General features: G+C 34.3%; 1 protein-coding gene across 7 annotated transcripts in view; it reads right to left on the bottom strand.

Moving 5' to 3' along the window:
- HERC4 (HECT and RLD domain containing E3 ubiquitin protein ligase 4) overlaps nucleotides 1–14,369 on the bottom strand; it is a 105,370-nt gene that overhangs the window by 7,314 nt on the left and 83,687 nt on the right. For all 7 annotated transcript variants that reach the window (XM_080642487.1, XM_080642484.1, XM_080642486.1 and 4 more), the window contains 7 exons: nucleotides 12,413–12,511; nucleotides 10,200–10,367; nucleotides 9,826–9,969; nucleotides 8,002–8,168; nucleotides 7,331–7,397; nucleotides 4,871–4,953; nucleotides 323–506 (listed from right to left, as the gene is read on the bottom strand). In XM_080642487.1, the coding sequence (XP_080498613.1) occupies nucleotides 323–506; nucleotides 4,871–4,953; nucleotides 7,331–7,397; nucleotides 8,002–8,168; nucleotides 9,826–9,969; nucleotides 10,200–10,367; nucleotides 12,413–12,511 (912 nt within the window). The remainder of the gene's footprint in view (nucleotides 1–322; nucleotides 507–4,870; nucleotides 4,954–7,330; nucleotides 7,398–8,001; nucleotides 8,169–9,825; nucleotides 9,970–10,199; nucleotides 10,368–12,412; nucleotides 12,512–14,369) is intronic.

Genomic DNA, 14,369 nt, shown 5'->3' on the forward strand with positions numbered 1-14,369 from the left:
ACCAGCAATGTATGTGAGTTTCCAATGCTCTGTATCCTTGTTGTCTTAGTATTATATTTTTTTAATGTTAGCTATCTAAATGGTTTTAGCTCTATCCAGCCTATCAAATGACATTTTTCTATATGAACACTACCAATACCACTAACATAAAAATGCTAATTCATACACAATTAAAACCTATTCATTGCACAGTGTTTTCCTATAAAAGTGACAGTAACAGTGCAAGATGGAAAACAATAAAAGAGAGGACAAGATTTCCATCAGTAAGCCATGTTCCTTCTGCCTTTCCATTAAACAATATTATAGATGTGTTTTCTCCTACCTTTTCTAATTCCTTCCAATCATAATTTGTATTTCCAATAACCATTGCTTGTAGTTCATTAGGCTGGAAGAGCTGAAGGACTTTTCCTCCACATACTTTATGAAAGCCCGCATGAAAAGCATCAAATAAGGAAGCCACTGATTTATTGAATATGTAATCCACGTAAGCATCAACAAACTCCTGCCTAGAAATGAAAAACAAAAACAAAAACCACACATGCAAATATAAAAATCTTATTTAAATGGAGTATATTATAGTTTTATTAAAACGTTGAGTGCTCCTATACTTTTGCTATTTATCTGTAATACTGAGTAGGGTTCAAAGGTAATAAAGTCTTTGTGGAGAAGTTTATAATTCTTTCTATATAAAAATATGGTATATCTAGGAGTCATGTAGACTTATCTATCATTCACAGCCATTTTTGGGCTATTCCTAAATGAAACATGTCATTTCCTCGTAGGAAGAATGAAGATGCAAATGGCTATCAAAATATATTTTAAAGTAGTAACGAATTACTTATAATATACATGCATCATTCCACGTGTATTCCTAAAAAGAGTAATTTGTTAAATATATTAGGTGATAAAAACAAAAGCAAGCTTTAGGATTCAGACTATTTGATAAGATCGTTGTTTTTCCTTGGGTTACAATAAATCTGGAACAAAACTTATTTTAAAAACTAAATTCCAAGAGGGGTAATTAAGCAATCTTTTAGGATAATCATTTAAGACTGCAAGTATAGTTTCTTTTCAAAGGTACATATGTGTATATGTACATGCACGCGCTCACACACACACACACAACCTTGATGCTTTTTTGCCTATTATGATACAAAAGGAAACTGTAAAGAAAAAAGGAAGCCCCTTTTCCAGTAATTAGAATTACAATTTTATTTTATTCTGTTAGCCACAAACACTTTAGGCAGCTACTATCTGGTCAAATAAATAACAAGAATGGGTACTAAAGGATTTCAATATTTTATACTCTTGTCTTCCAAATTAGAAAGGATGATTCTACAACTGGAAATACTGGTAAATTTAGTCATCTACAGATAATTTTCTTAGAAAATTATAATTCCAAACTGAATTTACAAAGAGAAAAAAGGTTAAAGGAGGCTATTGTAAAGTATAAAATACTAGAGGCCCAGTGCACGAAATTTGTGCACGGGGGGGTGGGGGGTGGGGGGAGAGACGCGTGGGTGTCCCTCAGCCCAGCCTGCACCTTCTCCAATCTGGGACCCCTTGGGGGATGTCCGACTGCCAGTTTAGGCTCTCACAATCCGGGACTGCTGGCTCCTAACTGCTCGCCTGCCTGCCAGCCTGATCACCCCCTAACCACTCCCCTGCCAGCCTGATCGACACCTAACTGCTCCTCTGCTGGCCCGATTGCCCTCAATTGCCCTCCTCTGCCAACCTGGTTGCCCTCAACTGCCCTCCTCTGCCGACCTGGTTGCCCCTAACTGCCCTCCCCTGCCGACCTGGTCACCCCTAACTGCCCTCCCCTGCCGTCCTGGTCGCTCCCTACTGCCCTCCCCTACCATCCTGGTTGCTCCCAACTGCCCTCCCCTGCAGGCCTGGTCCCCCCTAACTGCCCTCCCCTGCTGGCCTGATTGCCCACAACTGCCCTCCCCTGCTGGCCATCTTGTGGCAGCCATCTTTGACCACATGGGGGAGAACATCTCGTGGGAGGGCGTTGAGGGTCAAATTGCATATTACCTCTTTATTATATAGGATAACAGGTTCTGATGAGAAGAAACAATTTCGTAATGCGTAATTTTATAATTCATCTAATTAGAAAGCAAATTTATCAATACTAGTTAAGTCTCTTAAAAGTCCCTTGAGCAAAAAAGGCTAAATTGCTTTATGCACTAACATTTTTTGTCTCTAACAGTTTCATTATGTAAGTAGGGCTGGTAGTACAAGGGTCAAAATTCTTTAAATTATTTCTAAAGTCAATAATCTATGTGAAATAATATTTTTTTTTAGAAACTTAAAGAATTAGTTCAACAACAGAAACTTTAAAAGCATTAAAAAAACTAAGTTTTCAAAAGCAAGATAAAAAAAAAAAGAATAGCATAAAGACCTAAGTTTCCTCACAATATGTTAGAAACAGCTTCATTGTTATCAAAGACATACACACAATTTTAAAAATGTCAAACAGTAATAATTCTAACAGCCAACATTTACTGAGCACATACATGTGCTAGGTACCATTTTAATAAGCCTCTTGTAATTATTGCCTCATTTAATCCTCAAAATAACTCCATGCAGTAGGTACAATTTACCATCCCATTTTACAGAAAAGGAGACTGAGGCACAGAGACATCAGCTAGTTTACCTAAATTTACACAGCTTTAAGGAGCAGAATCAGGATTATAATCATTGGGAAGAAGTCCCTGGCAACAGCCACTAAGCTAGTTTATCTAAAGAATTGGAACAAAAGAGAGTAATGCAGTTCGCTTTCTTACACCTTTCTACCAGAAATTCCTGCCATTTAAAGGCAACTATTTGTTATCGCCTTGCTATTCCTCCTGGTATTAACCTTCATCCTTCAACAACATAGTTCTATTATTATTTCTTGACTTTCAATTTTAAATATTATCTAAAGAACCGAGTATCTATTGTGAAAGGTAAGGATTTACCTTTTACGTAATTGTACTACTCTCACTTTGCCTCCCAGGATGTTCCCATTATAACAATTTTGGGTTTAATTTTCATTGTTAACATTTTTATGATTTAAATATTCATAATTAAGCTGCAGAATATTCTATGGTTACCTTTCTTTTCTTTAAAAAGAACTTTTGTTTCCCTTAGTTTGCTACTTCATCCCCAACTTGAACAGAATTGTCAACCTCCTTTTTATTTCATTCAAATATATTAGGTAGCATCAGTTGCACTTTTCTCCAGAAGCCCTCCATCCTCTTGATCTAACCCAGATGGGGTACTCCTTCTGCACAAGGAATCCTCTTTGCTTCTCTCCTATATTGGATTCTATTTTGGGGGAATCCTATGTCTTCCTCTTTCTTGGTTTAATTGCTTGTTTTGGTAGAACACATCCTTCAGTAACTTCCTGAGAAAAAGGTATTGGAAGGAAATTGTCTGAGACTCTGCATGTATGAAAATGTTTTTTATACATCCACACACGCTTGATAGTTTCAATATAGAATTCTAAGTTAAAAATAAAATTTCTTCCATAATTTTGATCTTCTAGCTTCAGTATCATTCATTAGAAGTAGATTATTCTGACCCTAGCAAGCCTGGCTCAGTGGATACAGCTTTGGACTGTGGACGGAAGGGTCCCTGGTTAAAGGCATGTACCTCTCAATTGCAAGCTTGATCCCTGGCCCTGGTTGGGGGGCCTGCGGGAGTCAACCAATCGATGTGTCTCTTTCACATGAATGTTTCTCTTCCTCCCTTCTACTCTCTCTAAAAATCAATGGAAAAATATCCTAGGGTGAGGATTAACAAAAACAACAACAAAAAAAGAAGTAGATTATCCTGACTCTTTAATTCTTTGTATATGGTCTGCTTTTTTTTTTTTCCTGGAAGTGTTTTAGGGCTCCTTTTATTCCAGAATTTTGAAATTTCTTGTATTTTGTCCCAGTATGTGTCTTTTTTTTTTTTTTTTTTTTCCATTTCCATGCTTTCAATCTTAAAAGGCACTACAGTTCTGGGAAGTTTTTTAGTACCATTTCTTTGACAAATTTCATTCTTTCCATTTTTAATAGTATCCATATGGATGCTACCCTTATAATTTTGAGGATCCTGACTTCACTTTCTTTATCCTGCACTGTTTCTGTTTCCTTAGAATTATTTTTGACTGTTTTTGGTCTTTCCTTAAATGTCTACTGACCTTTGGCTATCCATTCACATTTAAAAGTTAGGGAGTTTTACCAGAGAAGAATCCTCCAATGTAGTGTCAAATAGGAAGGAGCTGTAAACTTCCAAACTCCCTGTTTTCAGTTTAGCCTCTTGTCCCTGGCTGTATCTAACAGTCCTCAAACCCATAGTACCTTTACTTTAATCTCTCCAGAAGGTAAATTTCCAATCTTCTGCTAAGGATGGAGAGGGTAAGTTTTCAGGCTACTGGTGTGATAAGCGAAATGGGTTTCTAACTGCTGCTTTAATAGCCAATCTATCTGTTTCCAGCATTCCCCTAAACCCCATGCACTTTCTAACGTTTTTTATTCTCAATTCCAGAGCCTTTATTCTACAAGATGAACTGGCTACCTTCTTGGCTCCACCCAGTCTATCTTATGTTATAGCTTTCTCTAGTTGGCTAGTTATCACTGTTTTCTAGCTTCAAAAAATGTGTCTGTTTTCTGTTATTCCTTCTCTTTGTTCTTATTGTTTATGATCTTTTTAACCCTTTATTAATATCATGAAGGGATTTCAGTAGCAAAAGGGAAGTTACTTACTCACTGACCATTAAAAAAGCTAAGTTTTATCTGGGTAAAAACTTAAGGTTGTGTAACATGTTTCTAAATACAGAAAAAGAAAAGTCTACTGAATCTTATTACTACCACTGATGCTGCTATAATTCACTTACCGATTTTGTTTGTTAACAGCTGTGTCTGCACCATTTAGAACCAGCTCTTTCACTTCTGTTGCACCAAAGTTTTCAACTGTGATCTATTTAAATTTTTAAAAAAAGTCAATGTCAGACCCAAATTTTATTATTTTAATAACTTATTATTATTTTCTACCTTTCTCTCATTAAAAAAAGAACTAATAAATTTGAGGTAAAATTCTGCTACCATAAGCTTATTTGAATTCTGCATAAAGCCACAACTATAAATTTTCATCTTCTCTAGTAGTTTGAAATCCTACCTTGACTAATTATAAATTACCAAGTGTTTGGTTAGTTAATAATAGATTAAGTATTTAACGTGCATAACATTTTAGAATGGTCATTGCATAAAATTTTAGAATGGTCATTACAAGTTACAGTAAAATATTAGAAAGGATGTTTTCTTTGGACAGGAAATAGAATTCAAGTGTCAAAATGCATTCAGTTTAGACCAGCTATGCATTCTTTCCACCTCACATCTGCCTTGTTGCATTCCTGATCATAGGTGGGTCTTCCAGGTATGTCATTATTTTGAAACTTTTTATTTCTCTTACTAGTCTGCTAACTTTCCTATAAATGTCACCATTCCCACCTTTGCATCTTTTCTCTCTGATAATCCCTCTTTTTGGAATATTATCCTCTTCCATTAAGACATTTTTTTATTATCTGCTATCTATAAACACTATGGTGGGAGTGACATGATCAGATAAAAGATAAATAAATTCTTGCTCTGGAGTTTATTACCTAGTAAAGCAGGAGAAATGTGACATGTAAACACATTATATTAAAATAAATGCTATACTAGAGACATGAACAAAATGCTATCAGTCTACAGAGGAAAGAACTTAACTTCTATTTGGAGAACTATGAAAGACCTTGAGGAAGAAATGTCCATTTCAAAGCACTTACAAGAATGAGTAGGGCTCTGAAAATTGGGAGGGGGTTCGATATCTGACTGAGCACACAGATTGAACAAAAGGACAGAAATGAAAGTAGATATCAATATCTGAAAAATGTATGGCACTTAAAAAACAAGATGGTAGGGTGTGTGAAAGAAAACTGCAGCATGACAGAATTTGGGTGGAAGAAAACAATGAGAGTTAGAAAGCCAGATCACAGATGTCTTTGAAGCCTACTCTAAAAGCTCTTAGTCTGTAAGCGACTAAAAATCTCTAGGAAAGAAATGGTAGTGGGAATGTTTGAATTACCATAGTTCTTGAATATACTAAGCATTCATAAACTTAGTGACTGATAAATTAGAAATCAAATTACGTGGAGCCTAATGTTTAAGTCAATTGAGATGATCAATAAAGATGCGAAGACAAGTGATATGCTTGTAAGTAAAATAACTGAAAAGGGAAATCAAAATGTCATAGTTACAAAAGAAGTCCAAGGAGGATAATTTTCCTGACAAAAACAATTATTGAAATAAAATTGATTTCACTATACATCTACTTATTTGCTTAAAATTGTACCATGAGGCAATTCTTAAAATAATAAAAGAATGGATATATTATTTTCTGAGAAGGCATAATTTTGGGGGCAAATTTTGTGAGCAGCATATGGTATATTTTATCAGCTTTAACCATAAGATCACAAGGACTGTTTGGGAGGAAAACAAATATGCAAATAAGGTTTTTAAGAAGGAAAAAAACTAAAGGTTTTACCCTTTCCCAAGAGTCTAATTTATAATATTCAAATCATTCCCTTCTGAAGTGTCTCCTCATAATCTTTAGTGATTTTCTCTTCCTTAATTGTCAACTAGTCTACTTTTGCCAGATCCTTGTCAATGGCTTTTCATGTTACTGGATGAGTTACTTAACATCTCTTTCGCTAAGTTAACACAATTACGCATCTTGCACATGATTTGCAGTTTCATTTTCCAAGTAACATTCCAATGTATTTGTATTTCTATTATGTATGTCAACCAACAGTAAGACAAAATGGGCAAGGATGAATGTTAGTGTGAAGGAATGTCTTGAGTGGAAATTAACCTTTTATAAGTGTTAAGTTCGTTGATAAATATTCTCATGTTACAATAATTTTTTTTTCTCTACACACTTTTGTAATTGCAAACTCAAAAATGAGCATTTGAATAAAGAGGATCCCTTGTATTTGTAAAGATTTTTAGCAAAATGATAAAGCACATAGGTTTTGAAATCACAGAGCTAGGTATAAATACTATCTCTGACATGTAATGACTATTTTTTAGTTTTCTTCATCTGTAAAATAAGGATAATACCACCAATATAATAGGATTATTACGAGGATTAAATGAAATAATGCATGTTCTAGGACTAGCATATAGTTAATGCTCAATAAATGTTAGCTAAAGGGTTAATAATTTCATCAATCAAAATAAAAAAAATACCATAAGGCACATCTGTCAAATAAAAGGGATGATGAATAATCAGCCTACCCTATATTTTTCCATCTTACCGTAAAATTAAGACAAAATGTTTCCTCGACATCATCTTCTGGATAATCCAGTAATTGTTGCATGCTTCTGCAAAACAAAAAAAGTTACTTTTAGGCAAAACATTATTGTGTATTTTGACAACTTTGCTTATGAGTAAATATATAATTCTCATTCATTTTTGATAAAATCTTCTTAGTGATTTGTACTTTTATATTTGCTTCAAAATGGTAGTTGTACAATAGCAAACCTAAACATTGTTGAAGAAAAAATAATTACTTTTTAATTTTTATCTCTTCCTTGTAATACGAAGGTACTCACCTATTTTCAATATGTGTCCTTATTATATACAATTTTCATTCCATTTTATGTAATAAATAAAAAGAAACTTTACATATTCTAGCTAGGCATGAAGGTGATCAGAAGTAAAAGTCCACGTAAATCATTTAACTACTCTAAGGTAACATCTTCCTAAATTTATTATCTGATATTCACAAAGTACTGTTAAACCAGTAAAAATTTAGCAAATGGCTTTATGCTTGTAAATTTTGGATCAAAGTAACAGCTTTTATTAAAGCAGCTTTTGTTTATTTTGAAAATTCAACAATAACGAAACACAATCATTCCTAAAAGGAAAGCTTTCTATACATTCCCTATTTCCTAAACCCCACCCGTGCCACTTTTTACAACTAACCTCCCAACATCAGGCATTAGTTCTTTCAAATCATCCAGGGATGGCTTCTTTTTCAGCAATTTCTTATATAAAGCCAAAGGAAAATGTAGGTCCACAATAGTAAAATTATAAATAGCTAATCCACAGATAACACCAATCAAATGGAACAAATCACTGTCTTCAAATGTCTAAAAATAAGGAAAAAAATAAAGACTTGTTCTCCAAGTTAAAAGAGTAATAAATATTTTCTGATTACAAAAACAAATACTTAATAGTAGAAAATTGGAACGATATAGAAAAAATGAATAACAAGAAAAAAGTTCATTCTTATTCCTATCTCCCTGGGATAAATGACTGCTAGCATTCTTTTGCACATTTCCATTCAATATATTCCCCAAGCCAAAATTAAAATATAGCTGAGATCATATTACACATATAACTTCTCAACTGGCATTTCCCCCAGAAATATAAACATTTTCGTATTAAATTTTAAAAATTAATAAATGATGACAAACCTTTTTTTGGATTTAAAAAATTATACACATTCACAATATGGAAAATAAAAAAAACCACAAAAACTACTCAGAAGCTATTTAAAAATACTTATGTATTTTCATCTATTGTAAGTTCAGAAAAATATTCAGAAAAACATATTTAAGGTTTGCTCATTTTTCTAATTACAACACAAGTATTTAATTATGTCTCAAGTATTCTTCAGAACATTATTTTTAATGGCAGCACATTACATCATATAAAAGTACCATGTTTTGCTAAATTAGCTATTTTACTGTAACTGGACATTTAGATTATTAAAGCATTGAAAACCATGCTTATTCCACCTCTCCCCCAACCTTTAGCGAAGTAATATATGGTCACAGAATTAAAATATGGTGAGCATGAGAGTTAAGAAGAGAGTTTTAAAAAGTAGATCTGGAGTTCCAGACACGGTTCATTCACCATCTAGCCTCAGGAGTTTCAAAGACAAAAACAGTATTCATCTCACATGGTGGTTGTGAGGGTTAAATGGGATAATGTATATAAAATGCTTTTAGTGCAGTTCCTGAAGCACACAGTAAAGGCTCAATAAATGTTAGTTATTCTAACTAGCTAGTAATATTAAAGATATGATAGGCATCTTTTTTGCATATACTTTGGTCCATAGTTTGGAATATTTCCTTAGGAGAAATTTGTAAGAAAAAATTATGAAGTGAAAAGGTAGTTAAGCTTACTGCCAAAATTTTTTCTCCACACCTGTTCCAGTTTGTACTGCCATTTGTAGTCCAGGAAACTGCCTATCTTTCTACATTTTCATCTACATACACACAGACACACATTTCTGAGTTAAAAATGACTTGTTTTAGTATATATTTTTTAATATTAGTGATACTGAAAATTAGGGACCTTGCTAGAAAGCAGCCATGATAATAAATGAATGAGCATGACTTTAGTTACAAAAACATGTGCTGGGAGGCACTTAGCTCATAGACTATAGTTTGCTGAGTAGTTTACCTCTGCCCTAAATGATAAAGGTAGAGAAATCAATGATTCCTAATGATAATTTTTTTTCCAGATGAAAAGTTAATCTGGCAATTATTATTCAATCCTCAAATATAAATCAGTAGAAAGAATGGCCAACATTTTTCAGACTATTACTTTATTTTGTTAAATTGAAATGTGTGGTAAGCATTAATGTGTGTTGCCTTTTCAAATGGCAAAAAGCCAATTTCTGGGTCAAATGTCAAGAATCCAGTAATAACTCTTATTACTACTAAGTTAATTTGATACAGATAGGTATACATACATAGGTATAAACACAGAAGTAACTTAGATGGGTGAGCCTTTTACCTTATCAGAAAACCAAATGAGTCTGGAATCTTCATAATACCTAAACATGCCATATTTAGGATCCAATAATTCCCTCATGATGAGCAAGAAAAATTCTTTGCGTACCCCTCCTGCATCAACAGCATCTTCTCCAACAAATATAACCTAAGATAGCATAATGCAAATACTGAATGTAAAGAAATGAAAGTATATTCTGGAGACCTTATAACATGTTATTGATTACAAAAAAACTGCTCAGCAATTAATAGTTTTAAAAAATTTTTAAGTATATAATTTTATTAAGTTTCACAGATATACTAAAAACAAATAGGAAAATGTTAAACACATTTTTTGAATATAAGTCCCAGTTATTACAATGGAAAAAGTCAAATTACCTTGAGCGGCTTTTTGTAGTCTATATTCTTTGTTTTCCTAAGGACTTCCATTGCATCTCCTACGATATTTTCTCTACGTACCACTAGAATTAAGCAGGGATTCACAGACTCAATCACTGGGAGAAAAAGAGAAGACACATTCTGTCTGTGGGCCTGGTCAATAGCCATCTAGAAGACAAAAGATTAAAAGTTTAGTAGCAATGCTACAAAGAAGCTACTGTGACTAAATAAAACAACCTCTACCTATTAGATATCCTATAATCCCTATAATAATTCCTATACTACTGAATTCATATAGCACCTAACACAGTATCTAGTATTGTATATTATAAGAACTTAATTAACTGTGCTTTGAGCATAAAGATTACCCTTTTGATCCCCGGTTGGTTTGGCTCAATGGATAGAGTGTCTGCCTGCGGACTGAAAGGTCCCACGTTCGATTCCGGTCAAGGGTACATATGCCTGGGTTGCAGGCTCGATCCCCAGTAGGGGGCGTGCAGGAGGCAGCTGGTCAATGATTACTTCTCATCATTGATGTTTCTATCTCTTTCTCCCTCACCCTTCCTCTCTGAAATCAATAAAAAATATCTATATTTTAAAAAAAGAGTACCCTTTTGAAATTATATTAATTAATGATACTATTAAGTAAACATAGAACTGTAATACGATAAATCTGAACACTACTATTTTTCAAAAGAAAACTGGAGTGTAGAGTGAGGTAAAAAACAACAAGCCTCTAAAGAGTAAGAAATAGCCTGGCTAAGGAGGTATTATAGAAATTCATCTAGCAGAGTGATCACTGTATGTGCTCACAAAGCAAGCATTTGGCTTTACCATTTAAAGACTTTGTTCTTGCCCTGGCTGGTTTGGCTCAGTGGACAGAGTGTCGGCCTGTGGACTGAAGGGTTCCAGGTTCGATTCGTCAAGGGCACATGCCCGGGTTGCAGGCTCAATCCCCAGTAGGGGGGCCTGCAGGAGGCAACTGATCCATTATTCTCTCTCATCATTGATGTCTCTCTCTCTCTCCCTTCCTCTCTGCAATCAATAAAAATATATTTTAAAAAATAAATAAAAAATAAAGACTGTTCCTTTCCTATGGTTTTCCAGTTTCTTGGCCTGGGGGCGGGATGGAGGGTGATCAATGTGGGGGTGGGGCGTGATAGCTATGATACTTTAAATAAAGATAAATTTTTCAAAATGGAATATCCTATATTAAATGCACCAAGTAACTTACTGACTTAACAGCTGCCAAACAAACAAAAAACTGGTTTATGAGCTGTTGGTATAGAACCTTACAAAATATTTTTTTCTACTGATGTAAAAGGAAATAAGCACATCTCTAAAATTTCCCCTAGTATCTATTATTTAAACATCCAGAGGGATTTAGAATACCAAAGGCACTAATTTTAAAGGAATGAAAATAGCAATCAACATTGGGGTAAGGGGTTTTTTAAAAACATTTTTAGAATATTAAATGCCCAAGGTTTCTTCTCATTCTTTTCTTAGTCATCAGTCTCTACAGTTAGATATTCTATACCAAAGAAAAAAAACTCAAAACCTTTATTTACAGGTTCAAATGATAAAGCAAACCTACTGTAGCCCTTCAAAGTCACATGTAAACTAGTTTTAAAAAATCCTCATTATAAATAAAAGAATGCTTAACATAAACACAGGGAGTTGGGGGAGAAAGGACAGAGAGAAGGAGACAACCAAATTTAGAAAAAATTTTTTAAAATAAAACTTTTCTTCAAGGAGATTTCTCCTCCTTCTAACAAGTGATCAAATGCATTCTACTTTAACATCATTTCACCTCTATTCACCTCTATCTTTTACCAAGTATGTAAATAGGGGACACATAATGAAGCAAGACTTAAAGCAAATTAGTTTATTAAGTAAACTAGTAAAATTATTTATAAAGATTGCATATTTCTGTAATGAAAGAGGACTATACCATTTTCTAGATATATGATAAAAGACTAAATTATTCTATTTTCATTTAAATATATATAAGTAGCCCTCATAAGAACATACATGTCACATGCAACAGTGCTCTTATAGGTACCAAAGGCACTCTGCAAAAGACAGAACACAGAGGCACAAAATATCCGCAAAGATGATTATAAGCAAGTTTCAAATATTTACTTTTTTAAAACTTCATTAAAATCCAAAAACCACTCTGAAATCAGATTAGTACATATTACAAAATATTTTACCTGCATCTGTAAGACTGCATCTGTTTGTAGCAGAGTAGTTTTTGCTTGGGCATCAAATACAAATGGATATGTGCAGATTGTAACAGGGATATCTGCCAACTGGAAAAAAAATTAACTTATTAGTACAAATTAGTTTGTGATTATATTTCTTGTAGGTACCGTCACTTCTTATAAAGTTGATCACATTCTTGGTTTATTCACTGTGTGTTTGTTTAGGAATCATAAATAAAACACGTTGCTTATTTCCCAATACAGGCATAATGCCTCGGAAATACTGCAGGTTCAGTTCCAGACCACTGAAATAAAGTGAGTCTCATGATAAAGCAAGTAAATCTTTTTGCTGGTGTTGCTTTCAATTTGTAAAAAAACCACAACATCTGTGAAGCACAATAAAATGCAATAAAACGAGGTATGCTTGTATGGAATTTTTAATGATAAACCCAATTCCCAATATTAGGAGGGAATTATTCTTAAGAATCCACAAAACCATAAATTACAAGTACCTTTTGCTTAACATATTAACTCCAACTTTCAGTGAAGTAGATTGCAAATTTATTCTAAAATTAGGAACCCTCAAGTTAAATACAGCACTTAGTTCACAAAAGCTAGGGCTACTCTAGCAACTGAGGCCAATGATAAAGCAATCTGCTTGTTTACTCATTTAAAAGATATTTCCTGCATGCCATTAGGGTGCCACCATTAATGAGCCTAACAATATGTTCTTTCATTTAACATACAAATAAGCGCTGGTATTATTATGCTCTGCCAATCTTTAAAATTGGGAGGACTGATCTAGTCACAGATTCTCGAAGTTGGAGGATGTATTCCTGCTACCTACCCAAAAAGCAATGTTTTTGTGCCAGCCCTCACACAGAGCCCCTGCTATAAGGATTCTAGTGAAAACCTAATATACCATGAAAAAGCCCAATTCTTTTTAAGTGCTTAGAAAGTTCTTTGTTAGTCTGAATCTGCACTTCTACACATCACTGTGCATCACTTTGTTTTGTATTTCAGTCTTCATTTTGCCTCTGCAGGGAAGTACATGTGGTTTAAATATTTCAAGTCCTCATCCTCTCCTCCCTGTCTTTTCCCCCCACACTAAATACTCCCAGTTTTTTTCAGTCATTCTGAAAGTCTTCTCCATAACTGCCTTCTTTTAAATTTGAATTTGTCTAAAGCTCTCTTAACTATGGCCACGACAACCAAAATCATCCAATAGTACCCAATTTATATAGAATACCAACACTTTGTTCTCAACATGTAAGACAAAACCTGAATTTTATTAACTTAACAGTAACTTACAATTTTTGTTGTTAATCCTCACATGAGGATATTTTTCCCATTGATTTTTAGAGAGAGTAGGAAGGAGGTAGGGAGAGAGAGAAATGACAGTGTGAGAGAGACACATTGATTAGTTGCCTCCCACACGGGGATCGAACCTGCAACCCAGGTAAGCACCCTGGACCGAGAATCAAACACAAGGCCCTTCCAGTGCCTGGGCTGGCGCTCTAACCACTGAACATGCTGGTCAAGGCATTACTATTTTTCATAGGACAATTTTCACCTCTTTCCTGTTTTTGTTTCACTATTACTGGTGGAAAGTCATTTTACTACTCTGAAACTCCAGAGGACTGAGATGATTTTTTTTTAAATGTATTTTATTGATTTTTTACAGAGAGGAAGGGAGAGGGATAGAGAATTAGATACATTGATGAGAGAGAAACATCGATCAGCTGCCTCCTCACACCCCCTACTGGGGATGTGCCCACAACCAAGGTACATGCTCTTGACCGGAATCGAACCTGGGACCCTTCAGTCCGCAGGCCAACGCTCTGTCCACTGAGCAAAACCGGTTAGGGCCTGAGATGATTTCTAAAGTCCTCTCCCTCTGGTTCCACAACTTTAATTTGATAATTTTATGTGCTACTTCTATTTAAGAATAAGGAAAAAAAGATGT

The sequence above is a fragment of the Plecotus auritus genome, assembly GCF_963455305.1.
Source record: "Plecotus auritus genome assembly, chromosome: 9".
NCBI classification, from domain to species: domain Eukaryota; kingdom Metazoa; phylum Chordata; class Mammalia; order Chiroptera; family Vespertilionidae; genus Plecotus; species Plecotus auritus.